This window comes from Stegodyphus dumicola, chromosome 11 (genome assembly GCF_044657685.1).
Source record: "Stegodyphus dumicola isolate Sdum_Otavi_A_Nest chromosome 11, ASM4465768v1".
Classification (NCBI taxonomy): domain Eukaryota; kingdom Metazoa; phylum Arthropoda; class Arachnida; order Araneae; family Eresidae; genus Stegodyphus; species Stegodyphus dumicola.
Window position 1 is genome coordinate 112,510,167 of NC_140778.1, and position 21,316 is coordinate 112,531,482.

A 21,316-nucleotide genomic window follows, 5' to 3' on the forward strand; every position below is an offset into this window, starting at 1 on the left:
CATCTCTGTGATGATATAGGTCTTTTCTAGTTAGGTCTCAAGATAAGGGCATTCACATTACCATGTAGGAATTCATTCATTTATTTATTTTTTTAAACTTAGCTAAAGTTTGCTTCTTCAAGACACTAATTTTTGCAGATGAACGCCTTAACCACACTCATTGACACAATCGTATTTTAGGATATTTTCTACTTCTTTTCCTTTCCTTTCTGTAGGCCTTTCCCCCCCCCCCTCTGTTATTTTTGGCCTATTTATTTTAAATTTTATTTTGTCCCATCTTTTCTTTCTGGCCTTTTGAACTCGTAAAAAATGTACGAAGTTCCTTTTTACTCTCCTCAAATACGAAATTGTCCCTCTTTCTATATACCTTTCCTTCGCACCTATGCTTGATTTTTCGCTCATCCGTGCAGAAAGACTTAGCGGGTGCAAAACAAGACATCTGTCTACTTTGTCTGTCCTTGCTCTGTTATAGCTGTCTACAGTAAAAAGTTCCTTTTAAACGTCCGACGCCGAGCTCATTTGGCGCCATGGAATTCTGTCGTTGTACAGTTGTGGATTTCGGAAGATACTGGAGTAGTACTTGTAAGCCGGCCGTGTTTTCGGAGTCGCTCTCTGCTGTCACCCGTATAGTAATATTGTAAATACATTATATAAATACTGTATTCTATTTCTTTAATTTCCTGCGGGCAGGGGGGTATTCGTTTGGCCGCCCCTGCTTTGGGGGTAAGTTAATACTGACATAAATAAAATCTTACATAATATTAATTCAGGGAAAAAAACTGATTTCAAGTATTTTGCAAGACATTTCTTGAATTTTTTTCCAAAAACTAAGTTTGCCCTTAAAGAGGCTAGGATATGAAACTCTAGCTACACCCATTTTTATTTCTTAACTGAGTCTATAAGGATGGATTTTAAATTGTATGGATTTTCAAATGAAATAGCGTACGATGAATTATTGTTACAATTCGTAACCAATACAATGAATTAATGTTACAATCCCTAACCACCCGTTTTTCCGTATCTTGTTGTGGTAAATAATTTTACAAATTACTAAATTGTAGTTTCAAGACATTTGTAGTATATTCCTTTTAATAATACTGCGTTGTCTCTTTTTGCCTCAGTGAATTTCATAACAAATTTAAGCTCCCATTTCTCATAAGGTTGATTTGTACAAACACTTCCAAACAAAGCAGGAATTATAGGATAAATATGAGAGTTTACTTTGGTACATAAGTGTTAATGCATATCGAAAACTAGTGTGTGCCTTTGAAAATTTAAAATGATGTCTTCTTCTTGCTCGAAAATTTTTCAAAAATAATATAACTTAAAAAAAATGTTCCTTAAAAACATATTTAGTAAATAACTGTTTCTTACATTGCAAAGATATTTCCAAATGCTTTTTAGTTATATATGCACATGGGATTTTTCTATAGCACTGTTGCACAAATTGATTCAATCATTATCGAAGCTGAGAAACATTTTCATATATCATTTCAGAACTATAATTAAATATTTTGTTAACACAAGAACAGCCAAGTTTAATAGAATGAACTTAAAAGCTACAGCATGCACAGGGTTATGAAATATTAACCCATTCTTCAGAATTTCAGATCAAGAAGAATTTGAAGGTGGTAAAATGAAAGTCAGCAAATTCCATAGGAATCAGATATCAAAACTGAATACTTAATAATAGACAATAAACAGAGACATATTACAACAAGCGTATCTGAAACATTTGCATGGACCCATGAGCAACAAAAAAAAAAAAGGTAGTAATATAATAAAGAAATAATCTTTGCACAATTTTTTGATTTTTTATACATGAAAAGTTACTTATTGGGTGCAAGTTGGTGGTTTTCACACCTTTATTCCAGAAAGATACCCAAACTGTCAATATTTATTATAAATTGGTACAACATTATCAATATAGCCAAACAAAACATTCCTTAAAATACAAATTTGAATTATTAAATAAGCCATGAATAAAAAAAAAATAAAATACATGCTTCTTCAAATCTTTCCGTTATTCTTTTGCAATTTTCTCCTCCTCAAGGACAAAGCTATCTGTTTTTGCATAAAAAAATGGTGGAATTGCTCAAAACTGGGTTCATGCAACACTCGACTATGGAGGAAAAGAATTTCCTCGTTGTTTTATTTAGAAAATTTTCAGCAAAATTTTGTGTTCTTGCAGAAATTTTACACCAGTATTTTCCATTGCTTGCAAATGCTACAAGGCCATAGTTTAAGACTAAGTTTAAGGCAAAAAAACTGTTCGACTTTGAAATCCAACAAAAATGAAACACACAAAATGGCAGAATTGCTTAACTGAAGGATTATTATACCCATGGTTGCTGGACGAATGATTATGCACTACCACAGAAAGGAAAAAGAAAAAAAAAAAAAAAAAAAAAAAACCTCAAGAAATTCTGACTTTGTTCAAAGACACTACAAGCTGCATAGTGGCTGCATTGGACCATCAAACACATAGTCCAAAATATTAACATTTTAAATATATGACACTGAACACATAAGCTTACTGAAATCTAAATTCTAACCATTCTCAACATTAAAAAAGCAGTTCCAGAAGTTAACAAGGAAGATAGAACTACTTAAATCCTAGAATACCAAAGTTATCACAAAACAAGATATTTCACATTCCATACTTTTTACAAAAATGCAGTGAAAAGTGGATTACAGTGAAAAATGTAAATGAAATTTCCAGTCAAATGAAAATGTTCAACATTTCAAGCATTTCATGACATTACCTGAATGGGAGGAATGTGACATGAATACAATTTCTTGATTCAAAACATTATAAGCAGTCATTACCTTTTCACAGTTCGAACACGCCGTTTTAAATCTTTCATTACTAATTAAATACGAAGAATAAGAATTGTTTTAAATCAGAAATACTTTAATCAGCCTGCATATGTGATATGAAATACTAATACATATCGCACAGAAAACACATGTAGTGGGATACACTAATGGCATGATTTCGAGGAACAAATTTCATGAAAAATAAGTCTGTTGTATTTCACACTAACATGATGATAAAATGACTTCTGAATTATCTCTCAAACATGAAGTTTTAATCTTGTGGAAAGAAACAGATGATTTATTAAGAATTGATATGAAAAGACAAGTTAAATACACCTCATAGAAAGACATTTCTTTATAGCATGGTCAAGTCATTACTGCACAGATGAGTAAAATTTCTTGTTAATCTAGCTTTTTAACAAAAGACACTAGCCTTCTATTATTTGTAGGCATCCACGTTTCAATTTTTATAACATTTAAGCAATTTCTTACATATGTAACTCATGGAGTTTCTCTCCTTGTGAATAAGTATATGGTTGTTTAAAAGATGTTTGTGAGTTAAGGACTCCTTACATATATTACACACATGAGGTTTCTCTCCTGTGTGGATAAGTACATTTTTGTTTAAACTGGGTTTGTGAGTAAATGACATATTACATATATCATACACATAAGGTTTCTCTCAGGTGTGGATAAGTGCATGTTTGTTTAAACTATATTTGTCAGCAAGTAACTTATTTTATATCTCACACTCATGAGGTGTCTCTCCTGTGTGAATTAGCATATATCTGTTTAAATTCTCTTTTAGAGTAAATCACTTGTTACATACCTTCTTTTAGAGTAAATGACTTGTTGCATACCTCACACACATGAGGTCTCTCTCCTATGTGATTAAGCATATGTCTCTTTAAATTTCCTTTTTGAGTAAGTGACTTGTTACATAACTAACACACAAAACATTTCTTTCTTGTGTCAATAAGTATATGTCTTTTTAAATCACCTTTTACAGTAAATGACCTGTTACATTCTTCACATGCATAAAGTTTCTCTCCTGTGTGAATACGCATATGGGTTTTTAAATGACTTATTACATATCTCACACACATGAGGTTTTCTCCTGTGTAACTAAGCAGATGGCTTTTTTAAAGTTCCCTTTTCAGTAAATGTCTGATTACATATCTCACATATATGAGGTTTCTCGCATTTATGAATAAGTATATGATTGTTTAAATAACTAGTTGGAACAAATGACTTGTTACATACCTCACACACGTGAGGTTTTTTTTTTTCCTGTGCGATTAAGTATATGCATATTTAAAATGTCCTTCCATCTAAATGAACTCTTACATGCCTTACAAATCAGTTTTTTTCTGCTGTACGTATATGAAGATGTTTCTCTAATGAACCATATCATATCTCGCTCACATGGAAGCGGAAGAAGCACCAGGGTGCCTGGGTCAAGGACGCTACCCCTTGTTGAACATGTAGGTTGTTTCGAATGTTGTCATGAGTAACTAACATAATTTTTTTTTTCAAATTATTATGTTATGATTTTTAGTAAAAGGAGAGTAGATAACTGGTAATTCTAGAAGAAATAAAGTGTGCGCAGAGTTCCAAGACCCAAAAATGCCATCTGGGAAAGCTGAAAAGGGGAACAAGCTGGCTTTAACCCGAGTCTAGAGATGCATATAACATACACATACTTAAGAGGTTAGCATAAATATATTTCAGTTGTTCAATTGCCTAATTCATCATGAAGTTTTTGATTTCGAACGTACCAAGCCAAGTTGGTGATCTGTCTTAGGGCACAATTTTGTGCCTCCTGGATCTTTTTCCTATATGATTTACATTAATATGCATAGTATAAGACGCAATACAGTTTTATAAATAAGCAACTTGTTATCTATTGAAAGTACACTGTTTCAAGAAATTAAGGGGTTATATGTGGGTGCCATGAGAGAGTTTTACTGAGGATCACCCCAAGATGAACCGTACCATACGTAGAGTAATAAAAAAGTGATTTTAAAAAGAAATGCCATAGACAGTCCTGCACTGCAAAGGATATTTTTATTCTTACTTTTGAGAAATTATGTGCCGATGGCAGTATACAGATTCCAGTTCAAATAATTTTAAACTGTTTTTGGATGCTGTTAATGAATTTCGCACAAAACAATCCAAAGACACGAAGGTAAGTCGATATTTCTTTCCCGTACTGCACAGATTAGATAATCTGTATATTCGTGCTTTATTTTGATTTAAAATGCAGTTTATTTAGATTATACTTTTTTGTTTTAGCTATGTTTTGGATGACATTTTACTTGAGAGGGCACTGCACAAAAACAGGAATAGCACCAAAAAAAAAAAAAAAAAATCCCAACTTTCGTTAAGTTGGGCCCCGAAATAAGTTTTTTCTATCAACACAAAAACAAAACAACTTACAGTGAAAAATATGCTTAATAAAGTGAACAAATAAATATAAAGCTTTGTTTTTTTGTAAATTTTTATACCATTTAGGTCATAAATGCTTTATTATTTGATAAGTCATTATTTCACACTTTTAATTTTATAATTCCCAACTGCCCTCTTACTAGATTTAGGAAGATGTTCTAACATTCGAAAAAATTCCAAATGCGGATTCGCACAAGTCCCAACATCACACTTTGTACTGCATTTACAGCAAATAGTGAAGACAATTTTCACAATACTTTTGAAAAATGCCATATGAAATACTTCAAATAAATCTTGTCTGTATGCCTTACTTAGTAAAAAAAAAGAAAGAGAAAAAAACTAGTAACTCCATTACACATCCATTTCTTGGCTCTAGTGTACATTTGGTTCTCTTTCAATTGGCGAGAAATTTTGATTAATTTTGGCGATAAAACCCCCATTCTGGTCACCATGATAGTTTTAACTTTTAGCTTCCTAACTTTATTTAAGTGAAAATAGATTGATGTGCACATGGAAAGTTAAGGAAGTGCGCAATGCCTAGTTTGTGCGATTCTCTGATTTTTTTAAAGTGAAAATAGATTGATGTGTACATGAACATACTGTTTGTGCAATTCTTTGACTTGTTATTTTGGTTTCATGTAGCGGCCATCTTGAAATTGTGCTTTTCTGCTGCTGATATTGGCATCATAAAAAAATCACCAAAAAAAAAAAAAAAAAAAGGGTGTACACAATTGTAAACTTTTACCCCGTTTTTCTTGTATTGTCATTGTTTTCTTTGACTGCTATGCACAATTTGCACATTATATCACAATCCTCATTGACTTCCTACACATAATTTATTCTTCACTAATTTATTATTATTTTGCATGATTTCAACATTATCTTTTTCCATAGTGAAGCTGTAAAAAAGTGGTCCATATTCTAAAAATCTAACAGATCACTCATTTGAATACTTGTACATGAAATTAAACATAATATGCAAGACTCACTGTAAAAAAATGGCCAGAGAAATCTAATAAAAGGCAAATGAAGCATTGCTGTATGTATACAAGTATTTGTAACTGTTTTACAAATACAGAATTAATTCAAAACAATTTCCATAAATAGCATTTATTTTTATGTTAATATTTAATTATATATTGTTTTGCTTTTCTTCCTAACATAAATTTACATGTACAGTAGAATGTCCAAAATCCAGACTCATCGGGACTGCAGCAATTCCAAATTTGGAATTTTTCCAGATATTAGATTAATTTAAATCTGATGAGATGGCATGCAAAAATTATACAATTAAAAATATGAAATCGTGATTTATAAAATAATGAAGTATTTATGATGTAAAGGGTATCAAAATTTACCAAAAAAGCTTAATATTTATTTGTTTACCTTATTAGACATTTCTTTCAATGTAAGTTGCTTCATTTTTTGTGCTAATACATTCTCTTTAATTCTATAGACAGACGGACATATCTCCTGTTTAGTTACATTGTTGAAGTCCTGTAGCTGCTATTTCAAAAATTCTGACTAACTCGTCAATTGAAATTTTCTCGTTTTCAGTAACTTCTCTGTCGCTTTCTTCACTTCCGGTATTTTGGTAATTTAGAACCATACTACAGATTTTGCCATTCATTAATTGATTCATGATTGAGAAGGATTGTTATCACAAAGAAAAACTTCTTTCTTATCATCTTATTATTTATTTCCGCTTTTCCACATTTCTTTACAAAATCTGTTAATTGAAATATTTCACCTTTGTTTGCGATATCCGAAAACCTTTACAATTAGCAGCTATGATGATCAAAGTTAGCTGTCCTTCACATTACATACTTGGATATGCAATCATGAGCTTGATAACAAACAAGTTGTTCTGTTAAATTTTATCTTGCTTCTATCACACACTGAGACAATTAAGCCTGAATTGTATTACTTTAGTTATTTATTATACTTATGTCTACTTTTTGCACATGCTTAAGGCTTATCAAAGTTCTGAATAAATAAATTCCTACATAAACAGGCCATATTCCCATATATACATATACCTTATTGAGGGTTCGCGCTAGCTATCTTACCACGTGATGCAGTCTCTGTGGGTCCTAAATTCTGCAACTCGATGCCACAGGTTTTGGATTTACATGAACAACAAATCCATTATTCTTAATTTAAATAGTCCTAAATGCAATCTTTGGGTCTATGAGTATTATCAACAAAATCTATTTTTAGCATATAGAAAGAATTTTTGGTAAATTTTTCACCGTCAACATTTTTTAGCTCATTTAATTTAATATGTAATAATCGCCATGCATAATGTCAACATAAAAGGTTATCACACTCATTTATTATTCAATTGTGTGCGTGTGATTATGGCAAAGCCTCGAGTGCTATCTACCTAATGGGGGGAGTGCCTTTGTGGAGGACTTTCTAAGGGAAACTGCTCATTTATCATTCAATTAATAACACAAAAAAATGCTTAGGCATCGCTACATGAGTCATTACTCAAGTTGTCATGTTTTGGTTGGTATCAGATCAACGATGTATCTATGTGAAATGTTTAGGTTCGAGATGTAAGCCAAGTTGCTGCGTATCATACAAATTTATGCTAAAATGATTGCTTCTTTAATATCAAGGTATTTTATTTAGTGTCGAAGTGAAAATAAGAATTGAGACTCTCCAGATGTTTTATTATGTGCGGAGGGGGAAATTAAATGCACGTGCGTAAAGCCTACAAGTAAATGTTGTTGGTAATTTTGAGGTCCAGATTTCGGACTCTGAACTGTATTAAACATTATGTTTAACAAGGCAAATTTCATTTACATACACTTAATATTCTTTCCCTCCTAGCTTTAGTGCATATGCACTAAGTTGCATATTTAATGAGCTAAATGAGACTTACACATGTTTAACATCATTATTTTCTGCTAATGTTATGCTTAATATCATGTTCTTTTTTCTTTTCTGGCATAAATATAAATTCCATTTGCTTTATGCCACACTGCTGTTGCCAAATAGCATGTTTAAGAAGAAACAATTGACACATTTATGCTCAATATCATGTACTTTCTGCTGTAAGTATGCTTAGAACCCTGCTAATTAGCCATTGGTGACCTTGACAAGAAAAATGCAATATCACAAACGAGATGTGTACGGTAGTAAAAGCAAGGGAAATGTTTCAGCATTAACGACGTAAATGAGACTAATGCTATTTTAGTTAATATTTGGTTCCCCTTTTCTGTTACTGGGACAGGATTCAGAAATTTATGTATGTATGCATACATTTCTGAATCTGATTCCGATACCTGATGAATACGTAATATTTATATCTAAATCATCAAATATGTCTGCATAAAGTAAGTTGCATCTTACTTTATGCAGACAAAGTTGCACAGAATGCTGAATTAAATGCATGCTGTGTAGGTATTTTTACATTCAATTCATGAGCATATCATGAAAAATGTCTTATGTCTGTGCAACAAAAACTTACATGCATAAATTTAAGAAGTTACTGACTAAATATTAAATATCTATGCTTGAAGTGCTAAATATTAGAAAAAAAAAAAAAAAAAAGAAAAGAAAAGACACTGAAGCATTTACAAAATTCCTCTCATACTTCCATTAAACATATGTATTAATTAACATCAAGGGGGAAAAATATTTAAAATATAAAATTTGATATATTTATATTGAAAAAAATTTTAGGTACAACTCTGATATACGCCCTAATTTCACCAAATGTGGCGATATGTGTTCTGCGCTGGTTTTTGGCGCGATTGCGTGTTCTATGGCAACCCTGTTGACGTTGAACAATCTTTAGCTGGAGCTCGTTGATTCGCGTCTGTGTCTGAGAAGATGGGAGGGAAAGATAAAATGGTAGAAGTTGTTGAATTGAAGTTTGGCAAAAGGAAATAACATTGTAGCCATCCTGTTGAGAGGTAGTGGATATTTGGAGGTGTGGAAAGAGGGTCTGGGAGATTATTTTTAATGGCTGTGCATGATAGAAGTAGGGATTTGTGATTTTATTTATTTGTGAACCATAGTATGAATTTTCTGGAGTGTGTCTGGCTGTCACGTAAATACGATAGTGATTACGTGGCGGCATGTTAAAGGCGGTATGAAATTGGTATTTCTGCTGCTCGAAAAGCATTAATTCATGGTAAGTGCATTTTATTTTATTCTTGTTCTTATTTTGTAGAATGTTATGTTCATTGGTTATTTAGTATGAATTTCTGTCGTTATTGTTTTTTAAACAAAACGCTGTGTACATGGTAGTATTTGAAAATTATTGTTATTATGTTATTTTACTAAAGCGAGGTGTGCGTAGATCGTAGATTCGTTCCTTGCCTAAATTTTGCAATTCGTAGATTTTTTTTTAAGTTTAAACAGGATGCTGTGTACATGGTATTCTTTGAAATTTATTGTTATGTTAATTTATTAAAGCGAGGTGTGCGTAGCTTGTAAATTCGTTCGTTGCCTACATTGTGCCATTCGTAGACTTTTTTTAAGTTAAAACACGTCGCTGTGTACATAGATTCTTGTCAAATATTTTTGGTTAGAAACTTTACGTTTTTGCTATCTAAATTTTTTGTTTTTGTTTTCGATTTTTAGCTTAAATCGTGTGTTCAAAACGTAGTTTTTGCATGTGCGAAAACCGCGTTTTTGGAGACATTTTAGGCTTAAAGTTCGAAATATAGACAAAAAATTTAGATACTAATTCGGCAGCGTGAAGTTTCTCGCCAAAATTGTTTGGCGACTTGAGGGCGCATATCAGAGTAGTTCCAAATTTTAATTTAATATCTTCATAATTTCAGTATTTTTTACCATTTTACCCTTAAGACTAAATAAACTATAAAAAAGCATTTATGATTATAATTTTATAAAAAAATACGGGTTATTAAAAAACAGTTTGAAGAACAGCAAAGTTACTTCAATAAGTTCCATGAAATAAAATTTTAAAGTAGCACAGCAAATTTCTATGAGATTCCTGCTTTACAAACACATCTTAGATTCCAGAAAAAGGTTTTCCTTGAATTAAAAACCATAAAAATGGTGGCAAAGTGCCATATATCGCTAGTTTCTATTCATTTCCAAAGTTGCATTATTATGGGAACCATTTAAGACACTTTCTTTTGTATGCTTGAGATGCTTATAATGATGATTTTTGCCAAGAACAATGAGACAGTTACAAGTGAAAAAGATTTTTTTTTTTTTTACTTGTACACACATGTTCATGCTTATAAAGTGTGAATTCGTGCAAATCAAAAATCAAGTTTCGGCTAATCTTTGGAATATTGTAACAGGTAGTTTTGCGACATCTCGGTAAGGTGATAAAGGGGTTGATCTTTGGATTATGGTAACTTGCCGATTTTTTGGCGACAACTTGGCAACCAACTCTGCTGCAGCAACCTTCTACTTTTTTTTCGGCGCCATTTTGTCTTCACGAAGTAAAGACAGGTTTTTTTCTTTTTATTTACTGAACACTTTTTCCAACAATCTGCTAGCCGAATTATACTTATGCTAGAAATTTTATGGATCAAAACTGCTTAATTATGACAAATATTAACTGCAAAATTGGGAAAAGTGCAGAATCGCAAACTCCTTGCCACATTTTTCAGAATCGCACATACATAGTAACCATGTACACGTCGACTTATTTTTACTTGAAAAAACATCCCAGAATTGCACAAAAATGGCATTGCGCACACTCTTCACTATATCCATGTACACTGCTTTTTTCGGTACTTTTCCGTTTCGCCGGCGCAAATCTCGCCAAGCAGACTTTATTGGCGACAACATACAGTATACACATAAAAAATATTTTTAAAAAAATGTTAGTTTTAAGAATTCTTTTTTAAAGGCATAAACATTTTAATATCGCTTAAAATTTTATAAAAAACCGATAAATAAAGACAATAAATTTGTAAAAAGACGTTAATTTAAAAATTTACTATGCTGTCATGGTTCAGCATCCTGATTCGCCGGTTCATATCACGTGACCCCAAGCGATCTCATCTCATGTAAACTACTCTCTACAAAAATCTAATGCTCTCAGTAATTATCTACATCAATTTCAAGTTAAATCTTAATTTGGAACACAAGTTTAAATGCAAGAAATATTTCAGTTCGTACGAATAGCTTACTCAGAAATTATGTAAAACTGCAGTGCTTTACTTCGCTAATGCATTCTCATTAGAATTGATGAATTTAACTCTTGACTTTACCTTTTCTATATTTTCGGCTTCGGGTAAGCGCTGTGATTGCATCCTAATTGACTTAATTACCGAAAATGGCCTTGGACATAAAACTGAACTATCTGATAAAAATTCTATGTAATTATATGTCAGTATTGAAAGAAACAATCAATCTGATAAGAAAAAGCTGCGACTTGTTTCGAAAATGAGGCGTAAAAGGTTACCAGCGAGAATATTCCGTTTGGCATCGGTTGCACCATTATTAGCGACTTTATCGCTTGCGCCGGCAAAACGGAAAAGTACCCTTTTTTCTCATAAATTAGAAAAATTTCACGAAAATGCATAAAAATTTTGTGAATCTTTAAATTTGGTAAAAAGGACATATATGAAATTACCTGATCGTGAAAAAGTATATACCCTTTCCAAGGATGAACATTTGGGTTGATCTTTACAATATGGTAACTGGTAGTTTGGCAACATTTTGGAGGCGATAAAGGTTACTACCTGGGACTTTGGTAATAATGTGAGCAGTACTCAGTTCCGATTACGCATTATTTTGTGTGGGGGAAATGAGAGATCATGCGATATGTCATGTGATATTAATGGACGAATTACGGTTCTTTAATCGGAAAAGGGGGGAATTTGGACAAGTATCTGTGGATGTATATTATTTTGTATTAAGCTTCATTGTGTGTTGTGTGAAGTAGGGTTGAATAATTTTGGGATTGTATGGCGCTGTCTAAAGTGAATTGTAGATGTGATAAAGAGAATTTTTTTTATCATCAAATTCAGAAAAAAAATCGTTCAGTAATTTTATTGAATCCATAATAAAAGTGTATCCACCATGTAAGGAAGATTCGGAAGAAGATTAGGTTAGTTAGACTTTGTTAAGAATGCGAGTAGTATTCAGTTCTGATTACGCATTATTTTGTGTGAGGGAAATGAGAGATCATGGGATATGTCATGTGATATTAATGGACGAATTACTGTTCTTTAATCGGGAAAAATCTGGGAATTTTGCATTTGGCTTTATTCTGTGTTGTGTGAAATAGTGTTTGTGAATTTTTGGATCCCATGGCCATAAGTAAAGTGAATTCGAAATGGGTATTTAGTGGTATTGAAAAGGATAGTAAGAAATGTTTTTTAAGGTTGTGCGAGAGAGAAATAAAGGTGTTTTATTATGTTATTTATTTTACCTGATATCTTGCTTTGAAAGATAAGTATGATTTTAAAGATTCTGATACAGAAGGAAGAAAAGTGTATCCGCCACGTAATCAAGATTCTGAAGAAGATTAGGTAAATTAGTATTTTTAATTATTTGAGGATATTATTTTTATGCATTGTTGTAAATGTAAGGTGGAAAGGAATTTGGTATTATTGGGAAAATTGTTATTAGCAATGATTTAGTTTAAAGTAATTAGGATTGTAAGGTAATTTTTATTAATTTAATGTATGTGCTCATTTATATTTTAAGTAGTGTTTTTGAATTTAATTATATTTTAATGAAATGATAGTTATTTTGTGAATTGTATGCTTGTAGGAATTTGGTATACGTTTAAGTTGAAATAAACGTGCATGGAAATAATTTAAATATTTGATACTAAATATTTGGAATGCTTCATGTATGAATTAGTTGGTGACGTGTATAATGTAATAGATGATTTAGAGGTAAAAGTTTTTGGATATTTTATTTATTTTATATGTGGAAATGTTCATATTTGGAAAGGGTTAATACTTTTTCGCGATCATGTAATTTCATATATGTTCTTTTTACCGGGTTTAAAGATTGAGAAAATTGTCATGTATTTTCGTGAAATTTTTTTAATTTATGAGAAAAAAGCAGTGTACATGGATATAGTGAAGAGTGTGCGCAATGCCATTTTTGTGCAATTCTGGGATGTTTTTTTAAGTAAAAATAAGTCGATGTGTACATGGTTCAGTGATATTTTAATGAAATGATAGTTATTTTGTGAATTTTATGCTTGTAGGAATTTGGTATACGTTTAAGTTGAAATAAACGTGCATGGAAATAATTTAAATATTTGGAATGCTTCATGTATGAATTCGTTGGTGACGTGTATAATGTAATAGATGATTTAGAGGTAAAAGTTTTTGGATATTTTATTTATTTTATATGTGGAAATGTTCATATTTGTAAAGGGTAAATACTTTTTCGCGATCATGTAATTTCATATATGTTCTTTTTACCGGGTTTAAAGATTGAGAAAATTGTCATGTATTTTTGTGAAATTTTTCTGATTTATGAGAAAAAAGCAGTGTACATGGATATAGTGAAGAGTGTGCGCAATGCCGTTTTTGTGGAATTCTGGGATGTTTTTTTAAGTAAAAATAAGTCGGCGTGTACATGGTTTATGTGTATGTGTTATTTTAAAAATGCATAAAGAGGATGGCATTGTGCAGTTTTTCCTAATTTTGCAGTGAATATTTGTCATGATTAAGCAGTTTTGTTTCATAAAATTTCTAGCATAAGTGTAATTCGGCTAGTAGATTGTTGGAAGAAGTGTTCAGGAGATAAAAAGAAAAGAAACATGTCTTTACTTCGTGAAGACAAAATGGCGGCGGGGGAAAAAAATAGAGGGTTGCTGTAGGAGAGTTGGTCGCCAAATTTTCGCCAAAAAATCGCCAAGTTACCATAATGTAAAGATCAACCAACATTTGCACGTATAAAATAAATAAAATATCCAAAAACTTTTCCCTCTAAATTATCTATTATTAAACCTCACCTGCCAATTTATAACACAAACATTAAAAATGGTTCCAAATACTTAGTGTCAAATATTAAAATTCTTTCCATGCACATTTACTTACAAACGTATTCCAAAATACTACAAACACATAACTCACAAAATCACGATCATTAAATTAAAATATAATTAAATTAAAAACACTACTTAAAATATAAATAAGCACATACATTAAATTAATAAAAATTAGCTTACAATCCTAATTACTTTAAACTAAATCATTGCTAATAACAATTTTACAATAATACCATATTAATTTATTTAGTCCTTACATTTAGAACAATGCATAAAAATAATATCCTCAAATGATTAAAAATACTAACTTACCTAATCTTCTACAGAATCTTGAGTGCATGGTGGATCACAAAATGTCCATTTTCACCAGATTTCTTGCACCGGCATTCAAACGTATCTGTAATATCCTTCCTTTCACACAATCTCATTTCATTCCCACATGTTGGACATTCATACTTATCCGCAATTAAATTACACTCATACACCATTCAACCAATTCTTTTGGATTATCAGATAAACGTATTAAAAATTTAGAATTCACTTTAGATAGCGCCATGCGATCCAAAAATTAATCAACACTCTTTCACACAACACACAATGAAGCTTAATACAAAATACTATAGTACTGCAGATATTTTTCCAAAATTCCCCCCTTTTCCGATTAAAGAACTGTAATTCGTCCATTAATGTCACGACATATCTCATGATCTCTCATTTCCCTCACACAAAATAATGCGTAATCGGAACTGAGTACTTCTCACATTATTCCCAAAGTCCTAGGTAGTAAATTTTACCACCTCCAAAATGTCGCCAAACTACCTGTTACCATATTCCAAAGATTAGCCGATAAAGGTTAGTAGCTAGGACTTTAGCACTGTAACATGGATAAAGTCAAAAGTGTGTGCAATGCCATTTTTGTGCAATTCTGGGATATTTTTTTAAGTGAAAATAGGTCAATGTGTACATGGATGATACTGTGCATGTGCAATTCTTAAAAACACTGCAAGCAGTGGGCGATTCTGCACTTTCTCCCAATTTCGCACCTAATCTTCATCATAATTAAGCACTTTTGTTCCATTAAAGTTCTAGCATAAGTGTAATTCGGCTAGTGGATTGTTGGAAATAAATGTTGAGTTAAAAAAAAAAAAAAAAAAACATGCTTTTACTTTGTGAAAACAAAATGGCATCCAAACAAAAACTAGGAGGTTGCTGTAGAAGGGTTGGTCGCCAAATTTTTGCCAAAAAATTGCCAAGTTACCATAATCAAAAGACTAACCCAAGTTTCTTTGAACACTGCATAAAGAACATAGAAGTTTCTGGCTCTAGTGTAGAATTGAGTGCCCACCGATTAGTAACAAATTTTGTTCAATTTAACCATGATAGTTTTAACTTTGTTTTAGTTTCCTGATTATTGTAAATGAAAATAGATCAATATGTACATATTGATCTATTTTCATTTACAATAAGGCAATAAACAATGCCTAGTTTGTGCAAATCTCCAATATTCTTTTAAGTGAAAATAGAGCAATATGTACATGGACACCAGGTTTGTGCAATTCTTCGACTTCTTATTTAGCGACCATCTTAAAATTGTGCCTTCCTGGCACCGATCTTAGCATTTAAAAGAAATCGGAAAAAAAAAAAAAAAAAAAAAAAAACAAGGGACACACAATTGTTAACTTCTACCCAGTTTTTGAATATATATGTACTATATTTGAGTTTCTTACCTGCATCGAAATACCACAATACTGATTCATTTTTTCAAATGTCATCTTAGGTACTTTACACACATTGCACTGCTCTACTTGGTATGGCCAGGATTTGAAAGAATTTTATCTTACAAGACCTCATTTCCCTTTATCAGTATAATGTGATAACCGTATACCACTTTTAGAATGTTATACACTCGAGACATTTGATACTGCAGCTGGATAGTCATACTGAGAATATTTCCTGATAATAGATTTCATTAGATAAAAGATATGTAAAAAAAAATGGAACTGCCTAATTTGACTGCATGTCTTTAATATTTTAACACAGTAAAGAAATCATCTAATATATTATTTCATTACAGGTTCAAGAAAGGCATCTCTATCATTAATTCAATAGCTTTCATTGATAAACTCTGAAATGTCTTTAGCACAAAGAAGATACAAGTTACAATACACATATGGGATGAAGCATTTCGCCCTGCTCCAGAATTGCATCTCAGAAGTATGTCAAATTGGTAACGATCATATCATCACAACAGTGCATTTTGCTAGGTAACAGACGTAACACTGAATATGAGTGATACAAAAATCTGTGAAAAGTGATATCTAGGGTCAAAAATTCAAATTTCCGAAAAGGTGGAAGACACAAAACACTTCATGGCAGATCCTGAACAAAACAACAATCCCAGCTTTTTCAATCAAGGTTGGTATAAGCAGTTTTAGAGTCTTTAAGGTAGGATAGATAAGCAAATGTAGCTTCAAGTCAGCATTAGTTAAAAATGTAATTGAGATAAAACTTGCATAAACGTAGTTTTTTGCTTTTTTTAAAAAATAACTAGATTATGATTTATTTATATCAAATGACAATTCAAAAACTTCTCTACAGCATCAGCAGCACCCAGTTTACTTTTAAATCTAAAACTCTGCCACTAAATGGCTCTTTTATTACCAAGAATTTTCCCATCAATTAATTATGACAACATACTAATTTAACATCTCCTCAAAAGACAGAAGGCTTCTCTTCTGCTTAAATCAACGCATATTTTTTCGAATTATTCTGCTGAAATGAATTCTTCTATACATGACAAATTTCAGTCTTCTGTCCATACGCATATCTTAAAAATCCTTTAATAAAAATCAATTTATCCATATTTTATACACAAGTCTTCTCTCTCGAGTGAATACGTATATGAGTGTTTAAACTACTCTTCTGATTAAATGACTTCTTACATACTTCACACACATGAGGTTTTTCTCCTATGTGACTAAGCATGTGCTTCTTTAAATCACCCTTTTGTTTAAATGACTTTGTGCACACTTCACACACATTAGGTTTCTCGCCTGTGTGAATACGTGCATGAGTGTTTAAATTCCACTTCAGACTAAACGACTTTTTACATACTTCACACACATGAGGCTTCTCTTCTGTGTGAATACGCATATGGCGGCTTAAATAAGACTTCTGACAAAAGGACTTCTTACATACTTCACATACATGACGTTTCTCTTCTGTATGAATAAGTGCATGAGCGTTTAACTTGCTCTTCAGACTGAATGACCTCTTACATACTTCACACACATGAGGTTTCTCTCCTGTGTGAATAAGCATATGGGTGTTTAAAGTAGACTTCAGACTAAATGACTTCATACATACTTGACACACATGAGGTTTCTCTCCTGTATGAATAAGCATATGGCAGTTTAAAACACTCTTCTGATTAAATGAGTTCTTGCATAACTCACACACATGAGGTTTCTCTCCTGTGTGAATAAGCATATGGCTGTTTAAAGTAGACTTCTGACTAAAGGATTTCTTACATACTTCACACACATGAGGTTTCTCTCCTGTGTGACTAAGCATATGCTTGTTTAAATCATATTTTCGTTTAAATGACTTCTTACATACTTCACACACATGAGGTTTCTCTCCTGTGTGACTAAGCATATGCTCGTTTAATTGATAATTTCGTTTAAATGACTTCTTACATACTTCACACACATGAGGTTTCTCTCCTGTGTGAATAAGCATATGGCTGTTTAAAGTAGACTTCTGACTAAAGGATTTCTTACATACTTCACACACATGAGGTTTCTCTTCTGTGTGAATAAGCATATGCCTGCTTTGATGAGACTTCTGACTAAAGGACTTCTTACATACTTCACACACATGAGGTTTCTCTCCTGTGTGACTAAGCATATGTTCGTTTAATTGATTCTTCCGCTTAAATGACTTCTTACATACTTCACACACATGAGGTTTCTCTCCTGTGTGAATAAGCATATGGCTGTTTAAAGCAGACTTCTGACTAAAGGATTTCTTACATACTTCACACACATGAGGTTTCTCTCCTGTGTGAATAAGCATATGCCTGCTTTGATGAGACTTCTGACTAAAGGACTTCTTACATACTTCACACACATGAGGTTTCTCTCCTGTGTGACTAAGCATATGTTCGTTTAATTGATCCTTCCGCTTAAATGACTTCTTACATACTTCACACACATGAGGTTTCTCTCCTGTGTGAATAAGCATATGCCTGCTTAGATGAGACTTCTGACTAAAGGCCTTCTTACATACTCCACACACATGAGGTTTCTCTCCTGTGTGAATAAGCATATGGCTGCTTAGATGAGACTTTAGGCTAAATGACTTCATACATACTTGACACACATGAGGTATCTCTCCTGTGTGAATAAGCATATGCTTGTTTAAATCATATTTTCGTTTAAATGACTTCTTACATACTTCACACACATGAGGTTTCTCTCCTGTGTGACTAAGCATATGCTTGTTTAAATCATATTTTCGTTTAAATGACTTCTTACATACTTCACACACATGAGGTTTCTCTCCTCTGTGAATAAGCATATGGCTGCTTAATGTAGACTTCTGACTAAAAAATTTCTTACATACTTCACACACATGAGGTTTCTCTCCTTTGTGCGTACGCATATGCTTGTTTAAAACCTCTTTCTGTTTAAATGACTTCTTACATACTTCACAAACATGAGGTTTCTCTCCTGTATGAATAAGCATATGGCAGTTTAAAGCTCTCTTGTGATTAAATGAGTTCTTGCATAACTCACACACATGAGGTTTCTCTCCTGTGTGAATAAGCATATGGCTGTTTAAAGTAGAGTTTTGACTAAAGGACTTCTTACATACTTCACACACTTGAGGTTTCTCTCCTGTGTGAAAAAGCATATGCTTGTTTAAATCAACCTTTTTTTTTAAATGACTTCTTACATGAAGTTTCTCCCTCGTGTGAATAAGCATATGTATGTTTAAATTACCCTTCTAGTGAAATATCCTCTTACATATTTCACACATATAAGGTTTCTCTCCTGCATGAGTAAGCACATACATGTTTAAACCGATCTTTTTACTTAATGATTTCTTGAATACTTCACATAGATGAGGTTCTTCTCATGTGAGAATAAGCAGATGATTGTCTGAATTAGTCTTTTAACTAAATGTCTACATACCTCACATCTAAGAGCTTTCTCTCCAATGGGAATTAGCATATGCACCTTTAAAGTGCTTTTTCGACTACATGACATGCTACAAATTTCATACATATGAGGTTTTTGTTCAGTATGGATATGTATGTGCTGTTTTAAATATTACCTCTTGAACATTATTTGTTACCTTGTTACAAACCCTGAACCTAGAACATCCTCCTCCTAAAATATGCAATTTCTGCACTTTCCTGATAACTGTATCTGACATTCTTAATATAACTTGCTACGCATCTTGTGATAAATTTCACCCTCTGAAGGAATGTAAAACTGGCTGCTAAACAGAAATTTCGGTAAAAGTAGTTTCAAGTTGGTTTATTCTAGCATTTAATGTCTCATGTAAACAGGCTTTTTTCTTTTTTTGTAAAAGGATCAACACAAATTATTCATGTGACATATCAGCTGCTTGCCATTAGGTCACCTTAAGAATGCCTTGATTTCCAATAATGTTTAATTGAAAATTAATTTCTTATAGTTCACAATAATTACACTTCTTGCCCGATCACATATACATGTTTAAACAGGAATTTGTAAAACTGGGTCACATATGGTATGTTATGCTACCTTAAACTTTTGTACGGTAGCTACCCAATGATTTATAACTTGAAGAAGTTACATGTCACGTTAGAAATTTAGTAACAACTCTTAAAGCTTACACGGAAGAAAGTAATCCGCTTTCAAGATTTGAATACTAAGCAGTATGAATCACACTTCAGCATGAAGTAAACTTTAATTAAAGAGTCACATTATAGTTTTAAAGCAGCCGCTACTAACATTAAAAAAAAAAACTATAACTTCGGTAATTATTCAAATAATAAAATCAGTTTCAACGAAAACAAACCTTATTACCACTAGAGCCGGAGCAAACCGCATGTATTCGTTACTGAGTAACGGGTACATCGGTTGACTCGAAGTACCGATTCGGTACTCACAAATTCATTTCGTTATTCGCATCTGTTCGTTACTCGCATCTGTCGTACGATGCGGTTTGTTCTAAGGCTCCTATAAACCAGGCTGAATCATCAGGCATTCGCGCTCCCAAGTGGGAGATTTAATGGCGGCTGAGTGGTTAAGGTGCAACAATTTTTTGTGTTTTTTTTGTGTAAAATGGGCGGATGTGCAGCTATTAATTGTTCAAATCATTCACGGAAAGGTCATACATTGGTAAAATTTCCTAAAAATGAAGAAAGATATGGGTAAATAATTGCCGAAGAGACAATTGGAAACCTGGTCCAGGCGCTGAACTTTGCTTAGTAAGTATAATGTTAATTACGCCTTCATTTAGAGTTTATATCTTCTCTGATGTTTATAATGTGCAAGTAAAGTGAAATTCTTGTGTACAATAACCTGAGTATCTGCTAATTTCTGTAATAATAGCTATAATTAAATTAGTCTAGGGTTAATGTACCCGTCGCCAAACATCGCCAATGTAGATGTTTTGAATATGGAAAAGAAATTTCTCTTCTGATATAAAGCGCGGATTTTGTTTTCCTGTGCTAATTGTGGAATTTATACTAATGTAACATGAAAATCATTAGCATATTGAAATTTATTAAAAAATAAATAATAATTTGGAAAGTCAAGATAAAATCTGAATGTTTGCTAAAGATATATGTAACATTATACTATAGTTGCAATATCGTTGGAATGATATATAATTTTTTCTTTATTTTATAATCACTATTGTTAAAAAGTTAGATGAGTTGTTTATGCACGGTGCCCACTACTGTTTCTTGGTTAAAATAACTTCCAGAATTTTGACATTGACATCTGAAGTCAATAGAATAAATTGAATAGTGTGAGACAAAATATATATAATCTGACTTCAATAATTGCAAGGATTGTGCAAGTTTAT

The 21,316-nt window shown here is 32.2% G+C and overlaps 1 protein-coding gene across 1 annotated transcript; it reads right to left on the reverse strand.

Moving 5' to 3' along the window:
• Positions 1–15,805: 15,805 nt before the first annotated feature.
• Positions 15,806–20,962, reverse strand: LOC146994252 (uncharacterized). Its single transcript, XM_085827101.1, has one exon. It carries the CDS (start codon positions 19,217–19,219, stop codon positions 17,096–17,098), a length of 2,124 nt encoding a protein of 707 aa, XP_085683227.1. The 5' UTR covers positions 19,220–20,962; the 3' UTR covers positions 15,806–17,095.
• Between the last annotated feature and the right edge of the window lie 354 nt (positions 20,963–21,316).

Bases quoted from the DNA above. Each gene is read 5' to 3' on its own strand.
- LOC146994252 (XM_085827101.1), bottom strand. From the start codon at position 19,219: ATGCTTATTCACACGAGGGAGAAACTTCATGTAAGAAGTCATTTAAAA.